The sequence below is a fragment of the Pinus tabuliformis genome, chromosome X (assembly GCF_031772625.1).
Source record: "Pinus tabuliformis cultivar Carrire ecotype Pingquan chromosome X, CPIR1, whole genome shotgun sequence".
NCBI lineage: Eukaryota > Viridiplantae > Streptophyta > Pinopsida > Pinales > Pinaceae > Pinus > Pinus tabuliformis.
In genome coordinates, this window is record NC_142308.1 from 941,987,322 (window position 1) to 942,005,690 (window position 18,369).

The 18,369-nt window shown below is 40.4% G+C and overlaps 2 protein-coding genes across 4 annotated transcripts in view; both read left to right on the forward strand.

Moving 5' to 3' along the window:
- The window catches only part of LOC149142808 (uncharacterized), a 67,864-nt gene extending 53,081 nt beyond the window's left edge, over positions 1–14,783 (forward strand). The window contains exons 2-5 of the mRNA XM_089448544.1: positions 7,369–8,248; positions 8,363–8,504; positions 8,629–8,923; positions 14,628–14,783. Coding sequence (XP_089304670.1) covers positions 7,369–8,248; positions 8,363–8,504; positions 8,629–8,923; positions 14,628–14,783 — 1,473 coding nt within the window. The remainder of the gene's footprint in view (positions 1–7,368; positions 8,249–8,362; positions 8,505–8,628; positions 8,924–14,627) is intronic.
- XRCC2 (homolog of X-ray repair cross complementing 2 (XRCC2)) overlaps positions 1–18,369 on the forward strand; it is a 448,851-nt gene that overhangs the window by 408,913 nt on the left and 21,569 nt on the right. The gene's annotated exons all lie outside the window — the stretch shown is intronic.

Below are 18,369 nucleotides of genomic sequence, written 5' to 3' on the forward strand. Positions count from 1 at the left end.
CATTCAGATTTATGTGGTCCAATGCCTTTTCCTTCTGCAAATGGAAATAAATATATCATGACATTTATTGATGACTACACCAGAATGTGTTGGGTTTATTTATTGAAGAACAAATCTAATGCTTTCTAAACATTCAAGAATTTTCATAAATGGATTGAAAATGATGCACAATCTCATATTGGGTCTATTCGCACTGATAATGGAAAAGAATATACATTAAATGAATTTGAAAACTATCTTCGCCAACATGGGATCAAACATCAAACAACTGTGCCTTATAATCCCCAACATAATGGTGTAGCTGAAAGAATGAATAGAACAATCTTGAATATGGTACGATCCATGCTTTTCTTCAAAAATGTAAAGATAATGTTTTGGGCTGATGCTGTTCTATGTGCTGCCTATATAAAGAATAGATGTCCATCTAATGCTATAAGAAACAAGACTCCTTATGAATTGTGGTATGGACATGTTCCTTCGGTAAAACATCTCAGGGTCTTTGGTTCCACCTGTTATGCTTTGATACCAAAGGTACATAGAAACAAACTTGGCGCTAGAAGTCGTAAGTGTGTCTTCCTGGGGTATTCAAACACCTCCAAAGCATACCGCCTCTATGATGAAGTAAATAAAAAGTTTGTTGTATCTAGAGATGTAATTTTTCTTGAATCATCCAAATCTGACAATGTTGTTGAGTGGCAACTTGATCGCTTGGATAGATTTGCAAAAACAAAATCATTTCAAGAATTTGATAATCAGATTCCACATCTTGAAGGGGGGATTCCTATTCTAGATCAACATGTGGAATCTTCTTCTGAAGAACACTCTCCCCCGAATGAAACTCCAACAACGGATGATGCTTTAAGTGATGTAATTGATAGAATTGGGAGACTCAATCTTGATTCAGTCCCAACTCAATCAACAGAACAGCCTGGACCATCTCAGAAAGGTCCCCCAAAGTGGCTGACAAAGACACTTGGAAGTGTTCATCTCGATGAAATTGGAAAAATAGGGACCAGAAATTCAAACCGACAAAATGGAGGTGATGTAGATGACTCTAATTCACCTGTTGATATGGATGTTTCTTATGATTGTGAATTGAACTTGTGTACAGATTTTGAACCAACTTCCTTCAAAGAAGCTGCTTCTCATGATGAATGGAAATAAGCAATGCAAAAGGAGTATGATGCCCTCATAAAGAACGGCACTTGGAAGCTGGTTGATCCTCCATTTGGAACCAAACCAATTGGCTGCAAGTGGGTCTACAAGAACAAGTACAAAGTTGATGGCTCACTTGACAAGCACAAAGCTAGGCTTGTGGCAAAAGGTTTTGCACAGAAGGAAGGGGTCAATTATGAGGAAACTTTTGCCTCCATAGCAAAATGGGCCACCATCCGGACACTCTTTGCACTAGCAGCTCAAAACGGTTGGAAAGTCCATCAAATGGATGTAAAAACTGCCTTCTTGAATGGAGATCTAAAAGAGAATGTTTTTATGTCCCAGCCTGAAGGATTTGTTGTGAAAGGACATGAACATAAAGTATGCAAACTTGTGAAGTCCTTGTATGGCCTCAAACAAGCACCGCGAGCCTGGTATGAAAAACTAACTGAGCATCTTCTGAAACTCAACTTCAATCATTTTGATCTTGATGATGCAACTTTATTTGTCAAGAAAGTTGGCAAAACAGTTGTATATCTTGTGGTATATGTAGATGATCTTTAATGACAGGGAACAATGAGAGCTACATTTCATCCATAAAGAAGGAATTGGGGAAAAGTTTTGAAATGACTGATTTGGGCTATGTTCATTACTATCTTGGCATTGAAGTAACCCAACATCCAAAGACCATATTTCTTTCTCAAAAGAAATACATTGGAGATTTGTTAAATAGATTTGGCATGACAGAGTGCAATCCTCTTACTACTCCAATGGAACAAAACTTAAAGCTCACATCTATTGAAGGAAAGGAATTTGAGGATGCAACAAAGTATAGACAGCTTGTAGGAAGTCTCAACTACCTTACTACTACCAGACCAGACATTTCATTTGTTGTTGGAATCCTCTCCAGGTTTATGCCAAAGCCTTGTGAGGGACATTGGTCTGCTGCAAAAAGAGTTCTAAAGTACTTGAAGGGAACTCAAGACTTTGGAATCAAGTACACACAGGTGGATGACTTTAGTTTGATCAGATACTCTGATTCGGACTTCGATGGAGACAAAGAAACTGGGGTATCTACTTCAGGATATGCTATGAGTCTTGGATTAGGAGTTGTCTTCTAGAGATCACGCAAACAATCAGTTCCAGCAGATTCCACAACAAAAGCAGAATACGTGGCAACAGCTGAAGCAACAAAAGAAATTGTGTGGCTCTGGAAAATTCTTGAAGATTTGTAGGTAAAACAAGTACAATCAACTCCACTCATGATTGACAACACCTCTGCAATAAAGTTGGCCAAGAACCCAAAGTTCCATGATCGAACAAAGCACATCAATACTAAATATCATCTGATCCGACATCATGTTGAGGCCAAAACAATCCATCTCTGTCATTGTTCCACAAATGAGCAAATTGCAGACATCTTCACCAAAGCGCTTGGAAGAGAAAAGCTTGAAAGGTTCAGAACGATGCTTGGACTCACCAACATCCCTTCAGATTAAGGGGGGAAATGTTGACACCTAATCCTCACGATTGGGTGAATTTATGTAAATAGTTAAATTAGGAATGTGAACAGTCATCAGGAGATGATCTGAGCAGTCACACCCTTTTGTATATAACAATAGCATACTTAATGAAATAAATCGAATCAGTTTTACTGCCTATTGGAGTTACTGCCTGGCCTGACACAGTTGATGATCTGTAATATGTTGAGCATGCACTAGTGTTTATTTTCAGTGTAAATAACTTGTTAAGTAACGGAACAAGTAGGTAGGAATAAATCAGTAAAGTGCATGGAGGGTTTCTAACTGGTAGACTTAGAAACTTCAACACTTAGCATGGAGACTTTTGGGTATGGATTAATGGGGTGATTTGGCGGAAAGGGTGGGCTTAGTTTGTGCTCTTGGCCCCCTGATCTCTTTTGGTTGTTACCCTTGGATCTTAGTCCCATGTGATCTCCTTTATTGACCATTTGGTTCTAGGGTGGTACTACTTGGGAAACCCCGACTTTGGGTTTGTGGTCCTGCTTGTTTATCCGCATATGTTACTCCCTTTCCACTCCGGGTCCACATAAGGCCAGCCTCCCTATCCCCTTGCCCCCACCTCCGGTCAAGCCTAGAATGATGTCCCGGAGGTTGAAGCAGTTAAAAGAAAAAGAAAAAAGCATAATTGGTCACATTTAACAGGAAGTGGTACCACAAAATGCAAAAGATGGTCAGGAAAAAAATAATTAGCACGTGGGCAAAAGCCGAGACATGAGCTATACCCCATCCATGGCCATCACCCTAGTTCCATAAGCCCTAGATGAGCCTCCTTTATCATTCAGGAACCCATCCTTGTCCCAACCCCTGAAGGGCAATGAATCCCCCTACCTCAAAAGGGGTAATCACTACTATATTATACACATCATGCTCTCATCCTTTGAGCCCCAAGCAGTTAATTAAAGAAAATTCATAAAAGGAAAAAGGCATATAAAGAAGGGTGGAAAAGTCAAGGCTGGGCACCTCATGTACCACGACTGTTCCCTCCTATACATTATATACATAAGTGTTGTTTTCCCCTTTGCTAGCTATCCCTATGCCGCATTATGTGACCTAGGGCTGCCCCCCTCATTCCCTATCCCATCTCACCTATTTGTCAGTTGCCACCCCCATTAGAAGGATGTACCTTGGACATATTATCCCCTCGAAGCGCTGAAACCACCTAATAAGGTCCTTGGCTAACCCCCTTTGGAGTTTGGAGAAACTAGCACATGCCAAAGCCCACTATGAAGGACATGCCATTATGAAGTGCCCACTTTGTTATCCATGGTTTGTAAGCTCCTTTACCTAATTATTTTAATGACTGATTGTACTGGAAGCCTAGGGGACGCATTGGATCTTATGCAGGATTGCAGGTGGTTTCCATTTGGGTTTGGCTTCCCTATATGGGATCCTAACCCCCAGAGGTCCACATTGGCACATGTAGGGTGTGCATAGAGAGCCATGGGCCTCCACAACAGCAGACAACACTCCACAGATCTTCATGGATGTTCAGAGACTACTAGCGATCCACTTTTGGGACGATGGTGGTACACTATGCCCAACAGGCCCCCACAGGAGCCCCACAATCTTGGAAGGTATCCCAGCACTTGTACGATGTCATGGCAACGTTCATCCCACCACTTGGACCATTTTAGAGGATCTATTGACATCCCCACTTCATATGGAGACCCATGGGGTCATTGACGTGCCCTCAGATCCACTTAGAGCACCACAGGCCTACTACTTGGAGAACAAGGGGCCACCTCCTTGTCCATCATATTCCGAGGAATTTATTCCTCAATATTGCACTTCAGGATGTTATTGAGCCTGCGCTATGACATGCATACACCATTATTTGGCCCCTTGTGAGGCTTGTTTTTACATTATGAGCTAGTGTGGTGGGCTTGTCACCATTAGGAGTTATTATTTTCACATTATTTTATCTTTAGGGGCCCATAGGCTAATTCGAACTCATTAGGAGGCTATATATTGATGTTAGATACATTCATTTGTATCATCACTTGACTTGGGATCTCTCTATCTTTAGAGAACTTCACATTTTTTTCCTTGGTGGATTATTTTGGAGGATGGATGAATTTTGATGTATGGATTTGGGCTATTTCTATCTTGGAGCTTCTTATTTGCAAATGAAACATTCGTTGGATATATTTTATAACGTTGTAAGTAAATTTTGACGTGGTTATTCTTGTTGTTGTATACTGCTACAATTAAGGCTAGTTGTTGCATAATTGAAATGTGGAATTAAGCATGTTTTAGCTAATTTAATGTATGGGCCAATGTTATATGAATGAAATGTCCTAGAGATTTATTTGTCTCAATAAGCTTGCATCATTTGCTTTGAAGTATAAATGCTTGAAGGTCAATTTTCTTTTCTTTCTCTCAACGTTGGACGAAGTTGACTTTCTGGGCCTCCTTGATCAAGAAACCAAGTTCTTTCTCATCATTATCCTTGACTCTATATCTCCAAGTGGATTAGGCACTGATCCCATGAAAGGGTGATCATTCCAACCCCCTTTTTAACCATTTTTCCCTTCTTCCCCAAGTCTAGACCCATTAGGTCACCTAGGGCATCAATTTCCCAACAATTGGCCCAAGGAAAAAAATTCGATCTCCTCTAGGTTCCTGTGCTGGTGGGTTCCTTCCTTATCCTCCAAATTTGAGGCCATTTTGATAGTGGAATCTCCGGGAGTCCCAAGCCCTAGCTCTAGGACCGAATCTTGCGTAGGCATGCCTAAGGCTAGACACTAATAGGATCAATTCAACCTTTTAAAGTGAATATTCTTGTTTGGTCCTTCCCCCTCACCTTGTCTAGGATAGGAACATCATTGGTTGCTAGATTCCATCCCCGAACATGGGTTGGGTCCACTTGGCCCTGTGTGGTCCCACTTCTCCATAAAAACTATTTGCCAAAGACCACTTGAGAATCGAAGTTTCCAAGGATTATAGGGATTGAGAAAATGCTTTATAAGCCTATTCTTTCTCCCTCAACCCTCCAATCCTCACCCCTTACCCCTGGTGGACCAAGTCCCTTGCTTAAAGAGCAAGCAAGTTCCTTTTTTCACTCCATTCTTGGGAAAGGGTTTTCAGGGTCACTCCTCACGTATCCATTGACATCTACTTTACAAGTGAATCTCTACACCAGTGTTGCACACATCGCGATTTAATCGCGATAAAATCGGAAAATCGCGATTTTTTCAAAATGCCGATTCAAATCGCGATTTTTATCCAAAAAATCGGCGGAAATTTTTTTTAACGATTTTTATCGAAAAAATCGCGATTTTTTAAAAAATCGCGATTTTTTCGAAAAAATCGCGATTTTTAAGGAAAAAATCGCGGGAGGCGCGGGCAGCGGGGGTTTTATATGTAAAATCGATTTTTTGTTTATTCATTCAGCAGTCCGCCGCGGAGGAGAAGGAGGAGAAGGAGAAGAAGGGAGGGAGAGGGTTGCCGTCGCTTGTGGGAGCCGATTTTAGGAGGAATCCAAGCCAAGATCGCGAATTTGTCCATAAACCAGGTATGTAGATTAATTTTTTTTTGTTTTGGTTCTCTAAAAACTTTGTTTTTCATTGTTTTTAAAGAATTTTTAGAAATTTTTCATTGATTTGGGATGGGTTATTTGTTATGACTATGAGAACCAATTTTTGATTTTTATTTTCTCATTTTCTTTAAACATTGTTTATTTTTTTTGATTTTTCATTGTTTTTTGGGTTTAGAAATTCAAATTGGGATTTTGGAAATAATTAGCTTGTAATTTTGCAAATGCTAAATTGTAATTTGTATTTACTATTTACTATTATCATTTATGTAATCCTAAATTCCTATTTCCTAATCCTTATTTTTCCATAGGTTTGCAAATTCAAAATTCAAAAACAAACATGCCAAGGAAATTGGATCCTTTCTGGGAATATGGTGACCCTAAAACTCCGAATGATAGACAAAACTTGATTTGCAAGTTGTGTGGAAAGGAAATATTCGGGGGGTGTACAGGTTGAAGTTCCACCTTGCACAAATCCCTGGACGTGATGTGGGGCCCTGTCTAAAGACAAATGCTGAAATTATCCAAAAAGCCATGAGAGCATTGGGAGAATTAGAGCACACTAGAGACGCCAAAGAAGAACTCAAAAGGCAACTAAGAAGGTCAGTTGAAGGAAGTGGGCCAAGTGGCACAGGTTCTACTGCAGCGTCAGTCAATCCGTTTGCTGCATCATCATATTTTGTTCCTCGAACCACACCTGGTTCACAACCAACTATCGGTTCAATGATGAAAAGAACTGAAAAAGAAAAAGCTGACAAGTTGATGACAAAATTTCTCCTCTGGAGTGATATTCCTTTCAGCATTATAAGGAATAATCCATTTTTCCAACCTACTCTTGATGCTGTTGCCAGTGTTGGCCCGGGGTACAAACTCCCTTCTCTTCATGATTTCAGAGGCCGGCTTCTTCAAGATGAAAAGCGTGACTGCACCCAAAGATTGGAGGATTTTAGGGCATCATGGGCACAAACAGGATGCACTGTTATGTCAGATGGTTGGACTGACCAAAAGGGGAGAACCCTTATAAACTTCTTGGTTAGTTGTCCCTTGGGGACTATGTTTATCAAATCTGTTGATGCAACTCATCAAATCAAAGATGCAAAAAATTTATGTGATTTGCTGGATGTGTTTATTTTGGAGGTGGGTGCAGAAAATGTTGTCCAAGTCATAACGGACAACGCTGCAAATTATGTTGCTGCTGGTAGATTGCTTATGGACAGGCATCCTACTTTATTTTGGACACCTTGTGCTGCCCATTGTATTGATTTGATGTTAGAGGACATAGGGAAAATTCCCTTTGTCAAAGAGGCTGTTGACTCATCAAAAACCATCACAAAATTTATTTACAATCACACATCTGTGCTTAGCTTGATGAGAAAATGCACCAACAACAAAGAGTTGGTGCGCCCCGCCATTACACGGTTTGCGACGAGTTTCATATCTCTTCAATCCCTCTTGAATTCTATGTGGGATTTGAAGAGAATGTTTGTTTCAGAGGAGTGGCGTTCTTCGCCAATGAGCCGCAAACCAGAAGGAGAGGCCGTCTGCAGACTTGTTTCATACCAAGAAGACTTCTGGGCGGGAGTGCAGGAGGTGTGCGCTGTCACAGAACCTTTGGTAAAGGTTCTTCGGTTGGTAGATGGTGAGAAGCCCGCAATGGGCTATTTGTATGAAGCCATGGATAGGGCCAAAGAAGCCATTCGGTCCTACTATGATGACAAGGGAGATGATGGGTTCCAGAGACAACTCCTTCTATGGAAGGTCATTGATGAGCGATGGAACAACACACTCCATCGTCCCATTCATGTTGCTGGCCTTTTCCTGAACCCTGCATTTTCTTATGCATGTGGGTTTAATTTTGATGTTGAGGTCGTGGAAGGATTATTAACCTGTGTCCAGAAGATGGTGAAAACTCCAGAAGAACGTATGGAGGTCTCTAGACAAATTGAGCAATATAAGTTGTCAGGTGGCACATTTGGCTTTGAGATGGCTATCAATGATAGGACGGTTAAAATCCCAGGTATTTTTTAGTTTGTAGTATGTACTTTGTAACTTTGTTTCAAATTTCATTGTTTCTTCAAATTCCATTTTTTTCTTATGTTTATTTAAAATTTTCTTTGTAATTTTGTTGTAGACGCATGGTGGAAGATGTATGGTGGCAGAGTACCCCTTTTGCAAAATCTTGCCGTGCGCATCCTCAGCCAAACATGCAGCTCCTCGGGATGTGAGCGCAATTGGAGTGTATTTGAAAAAATACACAACAAGAAGCGCAATAGGTTAACACTTAAACATTTAAAATATTGCAAATTTCCAAATAAATTTTTGAATTCATTAAAGTTTTAAACAATATTTTTTTTATAATATTAATTATTAATTTATTATTTCATGAACTTTGTACAGGTTGGAGTCCCATAGACTTAATGACATGGTCTATGTCTACTACAATCTTCGATTGTGGGTGAAACAACTAGAGAAGACACCTGATACGGAAGCCATCTCATTGGATGGGATTGACACCACTGCTGAATGGAGGGTTGAGACCGAGAGGCCTCTCATGGATCCCACTGAGGATTGGTTAGTGCAGGATGAGGGGGAGGAGGAGGGGGAGGAGGAGGAGGAGGAGGAGGAGGAGGAGGAGGAGCAGGAGCAGGAGCAGGAGCAGGAGGAGGAGGAGTTGGAGGAGCAGGAGGAGGAGGTGACACCGCCTACCCGGGCTACCCGGGCTACCACTACCACCAGTAGAGGACGTGGTCTCCGTCCACCTCAGCCTCTTGTAGCTGCTACTACTAGTTCTTCAGCTTCTAGAGCACGTCAGACTCCACTGCCATTTCCACCACCACAGGCACCAGCTTCTACATCTAGAGGGAAAGAGAAAGCTGTGCCATATTCTCGCAAGAGGGGCAGAGGAAATCAATAGGATTAGACTTTCATTTTATTGTATATGACATTATGACATGATGAGATACATTATCATATTTTTTGTTGATATTTTGAGGCTGAGTTGGACTTGGGACTCAGGACTTACTATTCAGGACATGATTCAATGTTATGTGTGATTTTAGCGCTAGAAATGATATTGAACATCTTATATATTAGTTTTTTTATCATATTTATGTGTCAATGTATTTATTTTATGTTGTAGATGGTTTAGATATTAAAAAAATTGAAAAAAAATGAAAAAAAATGAATATTTTTGTGCCAAACGATTTTTTCCGATTTTTTCCCGATTTTTTCCCGATTTTAACGATTTTTCCGATTTTTTCCCGGCGCCGATTAAATCCCGATCGCGATGTGTGCAACATTGCTCTACACTACCAGGACTCCTTCCATCGGGTAAAGTTTGTAAAGAAAAGGGAGACTTAGCTGTGGTGACAGTGGGCTAAGCCTCCACAGTTTCCCTTAACCTGGCAGTAGCCCTCTTAGGAACCCCTTTAGGTCCCCTACTGGTTTGAGTGGTAACAATACCTAGAAACATTGATTTTTGAGATATTGGTATACTTGATATTCGGCTAACATCTATGAATTTTAGACATGATGGATCTCCTGATCCCATAAAGAAGGCTAACACATTGATTGTTATATATGGTCATTGATACTATTGCAAGGTTGCACGAAACGGGGAAACGAGTACGAGTTTCTGAAACGGGAAGCGATACGAAACGCGACCTCCCCAAATTTTGGAAACGGGGAAACGCGAATATATATATAGATATATATATATATATATATATATATTAGGACATTTAAGAAATATGTGCAATCATAAAGCATATATGATACATTCTAACTTATTACATTATGATAAAATCGTCAATTGTCAATGCATAAACTATAAGTATCTAAATTTACATCACATTTACTCTTGAATAATCACATAATGAAAATAGAAATATCCAAAATCAGCCACGAGAAATTTCTAATTTTTTGTCTCGTGCTTGATTGGGAGTCTCCTCCTACATAGTCGAACGACCTTAGCGCTCTTGATTAAATACAAGTTTCATACCCTAGTACCCTACATTCTCTTGATTATTGGGAGTCTCCCCTGCATAGAGGGCTTTGTTCTCTCGATTAAATACAAGTTCCATACCCTAGTACATGATAAAATCCAATGGAAACATTGCAATCCCCCCAATCCTGAAATCCTGAAAAACAGATAAGTCTGCTGGATTTTGAGTGAGATCTAAAATTCTACTTTCTCCATATGAAATCCAATGAGGGCGAAACCACTCTCAAATATCCTGAGTCATTTCATGGTAATGTTAAAAATTTAAGTAAAAGGATGAAAATGAAAAATAAAGGAGAATATCACTTTTACTCTAAGAATTTAACATTACCATGAACTGCATATCAACACTAGGGCAAAAGTTCACTTTTATAACTTTAGACAAGCATCTGGAAGCAACTAGAAGTCACTAGGCTAATGTAAGAATAGAGTAAAAAAAAAAAAAAACACACACACAAGTAAATGCTGAAACATGGGTCGTACGGCCCTGAAACGCGTTTCAGGTCGTACTGGCCACGTTTCAGTTTCGTGAAACGTGGCAGTACGACTGTTTCAGTTTCGTGAAATGTGGCAGTACGGCCTGAAACGCGTTTCAGGGCCGTACCAAACGCGTTTCAGCGTTTCGTACTCGTTTCCGTATGGAAACGCCCTCCTACCCCACGTTTCTTGCAGCATAGTACTATTGATAATGCTTGTAACAAGCATGGTAACCATGATGATAGAAGTGTAACAATAAGATTGATATTCAATATCTTCTTGTTGACCTTGGTTAGCTTAATAATTATGACATATGGTAAAATTGGATGCCCTAACTTGATGGTTGTGATTTGGTGATTATAATCTTTCGGCTGCCCTAATCATAAGATTCTAGCTCTTGATAAAAAATTGATGTCATGTTCATATGTGATGATGAAGTAGCTGATGTTGACATGTTAACATATGTGTTAGAACCTAATATAGTTGGATTTCATGATCTAAAAGACAGTATTATGATAGATAGGTAGATAATGATGATGTCTAAAGTGGCTACTCATTAAGAGGGAGATTCTTCATAAGATCCCTACACCTATTATCATTTTCATTGAATATATGGAAGATTCTTTATTGTTGAAATAAGTTTTCTGGACATAAATAGACAAATATTTGATATTGTTGGTCTGCAACAAGTCTGGGTCTAAGAATAGAGAGTTCCCCTAGTCTAAGCGCCAACCGCACAAAAGCAAGCTTATCAGTGTGGTTATAAGCCTCACAACCACACTAAAGAAGGTCTATTCGTGCGGTTTTCCCTGTAGGTCACAAAATCTGAAGCCTCATGCACGAAATCAGAAGTGCACCTGGAGTATGACAGTCCTATAGACATGGAGCAGACAATAAAATGATGTATGAGTAGGGAAGTTTGAATATTTGACTTACTATAGAAATTTGAAGGTGTCGACTAAACTTGTGTATTGCAGGGGACCAACATATGCATGTTACTATGTTATTTTGATTTGATCATTGAAGCTAGTATATGATAGTATTTGATAACAATTGCAAGGGTTTGACAAGATTTGGCTTATTGGCTTGACTTAGTATAAATGAGCATATTAGCTTGGATGATTGATGATGCTTTAGAACTTTGACTAGATATGTTTTGGGTTATGGACCAATTGAACTCACTATGATAACAAATTAGGGTTTTAACTTGATAACTGATGATTTGCCTTGATGACAGTGTTATGTGGGCGTAGTGACTTTCAATGATTAATGTTGGCATTGATTTTGTATTGGCTTCATTGGCTTTGACACATTGGTTGAAGTATAAACAGTCATGACTTATCCTTGATATATGCATTTGCATCTAATGACATAGATAATTTATGTTATGATTATATGAATGGCTTGATGAAATTTGATATTGCTTAATAACAATTTGTTGACATGACAATAGATGAAGTCATGACTTGGTATTTGGATGTGAGCTCTACCTAGTATTGGGTCCGAAGAGTTTGTCACAAAAGCTTTTATGATTTTGATATTAGTTTTGATCTGACATCTAAGACTTGATAAGATGACTTAGTTGATTTGATTGCATAGTATTGATTTATGTAAGGCTAAGCATATTGGTTTGGTCAAGTGTTATGTTTATAGAATGCATTGTATGAAGCAAGCTTCTCGAGCCTGGTATGTCCACATTGACAGTTACCTCGTGAAGCCAGGAAGATTTGAAAATCCAAACCTCTACTTAAGTCCAAGGTATGACTTTGATTTTGATTTATATATGCCGATGGTCTATTCTTGATAGGTAATGAGCCTCTGATGATCAAAGTAAGAGGGAGATGGCTTCTGAAGTTCGAAATGAAGAATTATGGCATGATGAATTATGTTCTAAAGTTGGAAAAGAAAATTTATATTGTGAAGCTATTAAGGAAAGTGGAATGAAAATCGTTGGACACTCTGATTGAATTCTAAGAAGTTATGAAGAAATATTGTTAAACCTTCCTTGGCAACCGATAGTTGAATGAAGAATTGACGTTCTGTGTAAACCCCTGTTTGTATATTTATATGTTTTGCATAGAATTTGAGTCAATTCGTGATTGAGCCTCTTCATACACACTGATTTGCCGCCAAGCACCCTTCGAGATATTTGCATGGGACAATCAAGTTTTGGTCTGAGATATTCTTCCTATGATATGTGACTGCATGGATGTACTGATGCTGATTGGGATCGTTATTGATGAGATGAGTACATTTGGATGTTGCTTTAGTATGAGATTTGCCATGATATTTTGATGGAAAAGTCCATAGCACTAAGCATGACCGAGGTTGAGTACAATGTTACTGGCATGGCTAGCTATGAGACGGGTTGAAGAAGCTTTTGAAGAGTTGCTTGAGCATATTTTGGATATGACAGGGATACATTGCGATAATAATTAGTGGGATCCAATTGGCAGAGAATCTCGTATATAGCTGGGACTGCGACATCTTCAGTTGGTGTTGCTGTATGAGACAAGCTTAGGCTTGTGGTTGCTATCTTCATGAGAGGGAGGATGAATAAGGTATCCTTTGTGTGATATATATTTGTTCTAATATAATATTTGATTTGATGTCCTATATGAATAGGAGATTGTTGGCTGCTATTGAGACATGATGATTGAACTCTTCAGTAAGTTGTTCAAGCCGATTCTAGATATGATAACGATGATATTTTTTGATCTACAGAGAGCAGGATTGATCGAGAACACTAAGCTAGCTCTTCCCCCCCTGTCTGAGCTCCCAGGGTGAGGAATTGAGATGGAAGGCTCCTGGGGTTGAGGGAAGTATGGATAATAGGTGTGTGTGATCCCTACTCTTGCAGTAGGTTGGGTATCTCCCCTATTGTCACCCATAGGGTGTGTGTGATCCTTGTCTATTTTGAGAAGTCGGTTATCTTCCCCCTATCTTGGTCTATGCAAAGTATGCCCCAGTTGGCATCATACCCACAAGCTGGGCTTGTTGGGATTACCGCTACCTGTCTGGCCAACGGGTTGAGAGAGTTCTTGGGGGTGTGTGATCCTTACCTTTGGTAAGTCAGCTATCTCACCCAAGTTGATTATGATGTAGGGGTTCTACCACATGACTTTGGAGGGTCATTGTTGGGAAGATTAGTGAGCAATCAGATGGTTGTGATCCTTACCTTGTATAGCAAGTGGTATCTCTCCCATTGATTGCATCATGGAATGGTTGTTGCTTGGTAAGTGGTATCTCACCTATTGCTTGACATGGGGTGAGATTGTCCCATAGGACCTTGCCCACTATCACGGACATGACGTGAGAGTGTCTAATAAGACCTTCCTCATTGTGATTGGTTTTTGGGTTGAGATGTGCTCCCTGATGTGGTTCTAGGTTGAGCAGCGTTCCCCGATGACAAGCTCTCTAATGTTTCCCAGGCGGTAGCATTGGGCTCCTTTTCCGCAGTGATTCCGGGTGGTAGCAGTGGCTCCCCGATGGATAGAGTGTGGTAGCTTAGGCTCCCCTCCGATATCAAATTCTTCTTTTAGATTGGAGAATGTTTAGCATATGAGATGGGACAATAAATAGATTAGCAGAGATGAACAAAAAAGAGCAGTGACAGCATTTGATGATGAGATACTTGAGATAGGATACTTGCGATGATTATATGATGCAGTTGAAATTTCTCCCTAGCTTAGAGGGAGTGTTAATTTGGCAGGTCAGTGAAAAATTCTAACCATGGGACGAGATTCCTCTTTTGAAATGACTAGTCTTGATTATTGAAGCGCTCAATTTGGACAAGGGAAAGTGTATTTTTGAATTAAACCCCCCATGTGCATAATTAGGTCGACCCTACAACAAATTGGACCCTCTTGAAAGGCTATAAATATAAGTCATGCGACCTATTGTCGCTTAGATTGTACAGGCACTGCAGCAACAGCTCAGGCTAGGGGCTGTCACTCTGATCCTTGACCTCTCTGTTCTAGCTACTTCCCAACAACAGGCTGCGGGGGGTAGTCCCTATGGAAATGTGAAGATGAAAGACAAGTTGGAAACCAACAAGTCCAGGAGACATGACTGATTGGCCTTGCTACTTGGTTAATTTTCACAAGACTTAATGATTATATTAAATTGAATTGTGAGACCAGTGCCTTATGGAGTCAACTTTTTGCTTATTACCAATGAAACGCCAAGTAACCGAATGGACAATCGCTGCTTGAATGCTTCACTAACCTATATGCTATGTAAATCTTAAAACCTAGGTGTGATGCAAGAATCTTGGTTATTTTTAATTATATGCCTATTTTAGGTATAACCTTCCTCTTAACTATTTTGGAATTAGTCTCTAGAGTAGGTTGTGAGATGGAAGCCAACAGGAAGGAAGCAAAGGCTTGATTAATTATACCTCCCAATGTGTTCCAACCACTTGATGCCTCTGGTGTTGCAGAGACTGTGGCTATAACGACTGTAAGGTCACCGTGTTAACCGCTAAAGAGGGTCTAAGTTCCTCAAGCTAAATTGAGAAATGGTGGCCCTAAGTGTTTATTAACCAAGCTGGCCCTAGGTGTCTATTAACCAAGCTTATGCTTGGAGGTACTTTATTAATGTAGCTATATTTAGAATGCGGTGCAAGATGGATTGAGTTTTTCTCATGGTAATATTGTTTAAGTTGTTTAAGTAATTAATTATGATTAGATCTTAAGTTATACCACCAAGTACTTATCAATGAGATGTACAAAAATTATTATACAAAATATATTTACAGAGTCTACAAATCTACAATGCTTAGAGAAATTTTGAAGAATAGAATTTTTTGTAGATCTTGATAATGGCTAGATGTATTTCAAAAAATAAATGTTAAACCACAGCCTTAGTGAAGTTAGAAAATCACATAAAATATTTAGAATCCAAACATAGTCAGCCTGTGCCCACAGTTTGTGAACTTGGAACCCAAGGGCCGAAGAACCTGCAAACTTTATATATTTTCTCAAGAAGAAACCGTTAGAACATACAATGAATCAGATCACCTAAGATAAACCCAAAACTTACCAATAGAATGTTCCTATCATCTACAATGAAATAACGATTTAATTAATATTTGAAGCACAATATAGGAATGCACATACGCAGCACATACCACAAATCAATGAGACAAAGACACCATGAATTACAACCCAAAGTCTTTTATTATGATGATCAAAACGTTCTGCTGATTTGGGGTAGCATCAGATGTGCTCTAGCCATGAAAATTGGTGGAAAGGCTAAAGCACATGATATCTCCAAGATCCAGAAATGGTTTGGACAAATTGTACCCGGTTTAGGAGATTTTAAAATAATTAATATTTTTAATGGAGTTCCTAAGTATAAACTTAGGAAAAATAAAATATTAATGGGTATTAATATAAAACTGGGTTAGAAGGTTCCAAAAGTCATGGATCAAGCTAAATCTAATCTTAGCCGTTGATTAGAGATTTAATCTCAGTCATTGAAGGACCAATGAGAAAAGTATAAGAAGAGGCTTGAGGGTCAGCTGGAGAATACACCAGAGTGATCAATCATTCATTTTGTTAGAGCGGGGTTGCTAAGCAAAAGTGAATTAGTGATCAACAGCGAGGGGCAGTGAGTACTGGGCAGAGAGGCAAAGACAGTGCCAAGAGACCAGCGTAGAAGTAGAGAGCGAAAGGCAACAGCTAGTTCAGGCCACACAAAGCTTAGCAGAGGGACATCGTAGAGGCCAGAGGGACTGCGTCATCCACGCAGAGAGCAATTGGAGTGACGCAGAGGGTCCAGAGGCTACGCAGTGCCTCAGAAGGCTAACACAGAGAGGTTTGAGGCTGATGCAGAGGCCAGAGGGGCCAACGTTGAGCTTCGGAGTTGCTGGAGAGGGTTTCGTGGGACAAGTTTATTGAATACTTATTTCTGAATAGAGAGGTAATGCTGCCGTGTATTTTTCTCTGACGGGTGAGCCGGTTAGGCACCTAGTTGTACTCAAGGAAATACTGCATAATAATAGACCTTCAGAATAGATGCACCGGTTTTCCCGCATTGGGTTTTTCCGGGGACATTTGTCCAAAAATAACGATGTCACTTATGTGTTTGTATTCTTTCAGTTGTTGATTTGTAGATGTTGTGACTGTATTGTGTTTATTTCGGTATTTAAATGTTTTAAATAACTTGTTCGAATTTAAACAAGTAGAAGAAATAAACCAGCAGAGTACAAATTAATTTTCTAACAGACAGACTTAGAAAACTCAACATGATATTAAAGCGTGGTTGCAGATCATAGGAAAGCTGAAGGCATCAACTAAGTAGAGCATTTGCAACAGATTCAGCTCTCCCGAGTGATAGAGTTGATCCTTGTAGAAAGCGACAGAGGGAGGGATGATGCAGAGGGAATGTGTCATTAGTCTGTGCTTGAGAGAGGCCAGTGCAGATGTTGAGGAAGGCAAAAAGAGGCTCACGCAGAGCCACACAGAGGCCAGGAGGGATGATGCAGTTGGCTGAGGGAGTTGTTTTGCGGATGTCGAGATTGCGCAAAGCCAAGAGGCTCAATCTTTCAGTTGCTGGGGCGAAGGATGTTGTGGGCATTTTGCGGGAGCAAAGCTAGTGGGGTACTGTGGTCAGAACAGTACCTAACAGGGCAAAACCAAGGTAGAGGGAGTTGCTGCCGAGGTGGATTTCTAGCCAAGGAATCCGGATCAGTGTTGTAGTTGCACAGACGATCGGAGAGGGGCAACTTGACAGTTGGCAGAAGGATTTCTAGGAGGGAAATCGGGACTCAGAGGGAGTCCAGAAGAGAACTTCCAGACGGGAAGTAGAGAGACTCGGAGGAGTCGAATTGAGAACTTCCAGACGGGAAGTAGAGAGACTCAGCAGGAGTCGAACCGAGAACTTCCAGGCAGAAAGTAGAGAGACTTAGCAGGAGTCGAACCGAGAACTTCCAAGCAAGAACTAAAGAGACTCGGAGGAGTCAATAGAGAAGAGCAGAGAGGTGGCCATGAATGGGCTGAGGGATCAGGATAGGCTGGACGGAGCGTCTAACTTTGTGGTCTGGAAGGCCAGGATCCTGTCCATTCTAGACAGACATCGCATCAAGGGTTTCGCCTTGAGAGTAATGGCTATCCTAGTTGACCCGCTAGCTAATGAAAAGTATGAGGAGGCAATGGCCAAGGAAAAATGCATCATCCTTGATGTGGTCAAGGATCATGTGGTCTAACATATTGCCAAGAAGGAGAGGGAAAAGGAAATGTGGGATGCCTTGAAGACATTGTACCAACATACTTCCGTGCAGAGGAAGATGCTTCTTGAGAATCAACTATGGTCATACCAGATGCAGAAGGGAGAGCAGATAGATCTCTTCCTCATTCGGTTGAAGGAGATCCGGCACCAATTGACTTCCATATGGGCCACGCCGGATTAGGAGTTGATGGTAAGAGCTGCACTAAATGCAGTCTCTGAGGAGTGGGAGACAATTGTCTAGAGCATACTAGGCAAGACGAATCTTCCCGATTGGGAAGAATTGTGGGCAACGCTTCGTCAAGAAGAGATCAAACGGCTGACCAAGATTAGAAGTAGCAGCAAAGGAGTCTGGATCAAGAAGGAAGACGAAGAGGATGCAACTCTGGCATATGCAGGAAAGCAAGAGAAGAGGAAGAAGAAAGACCTCT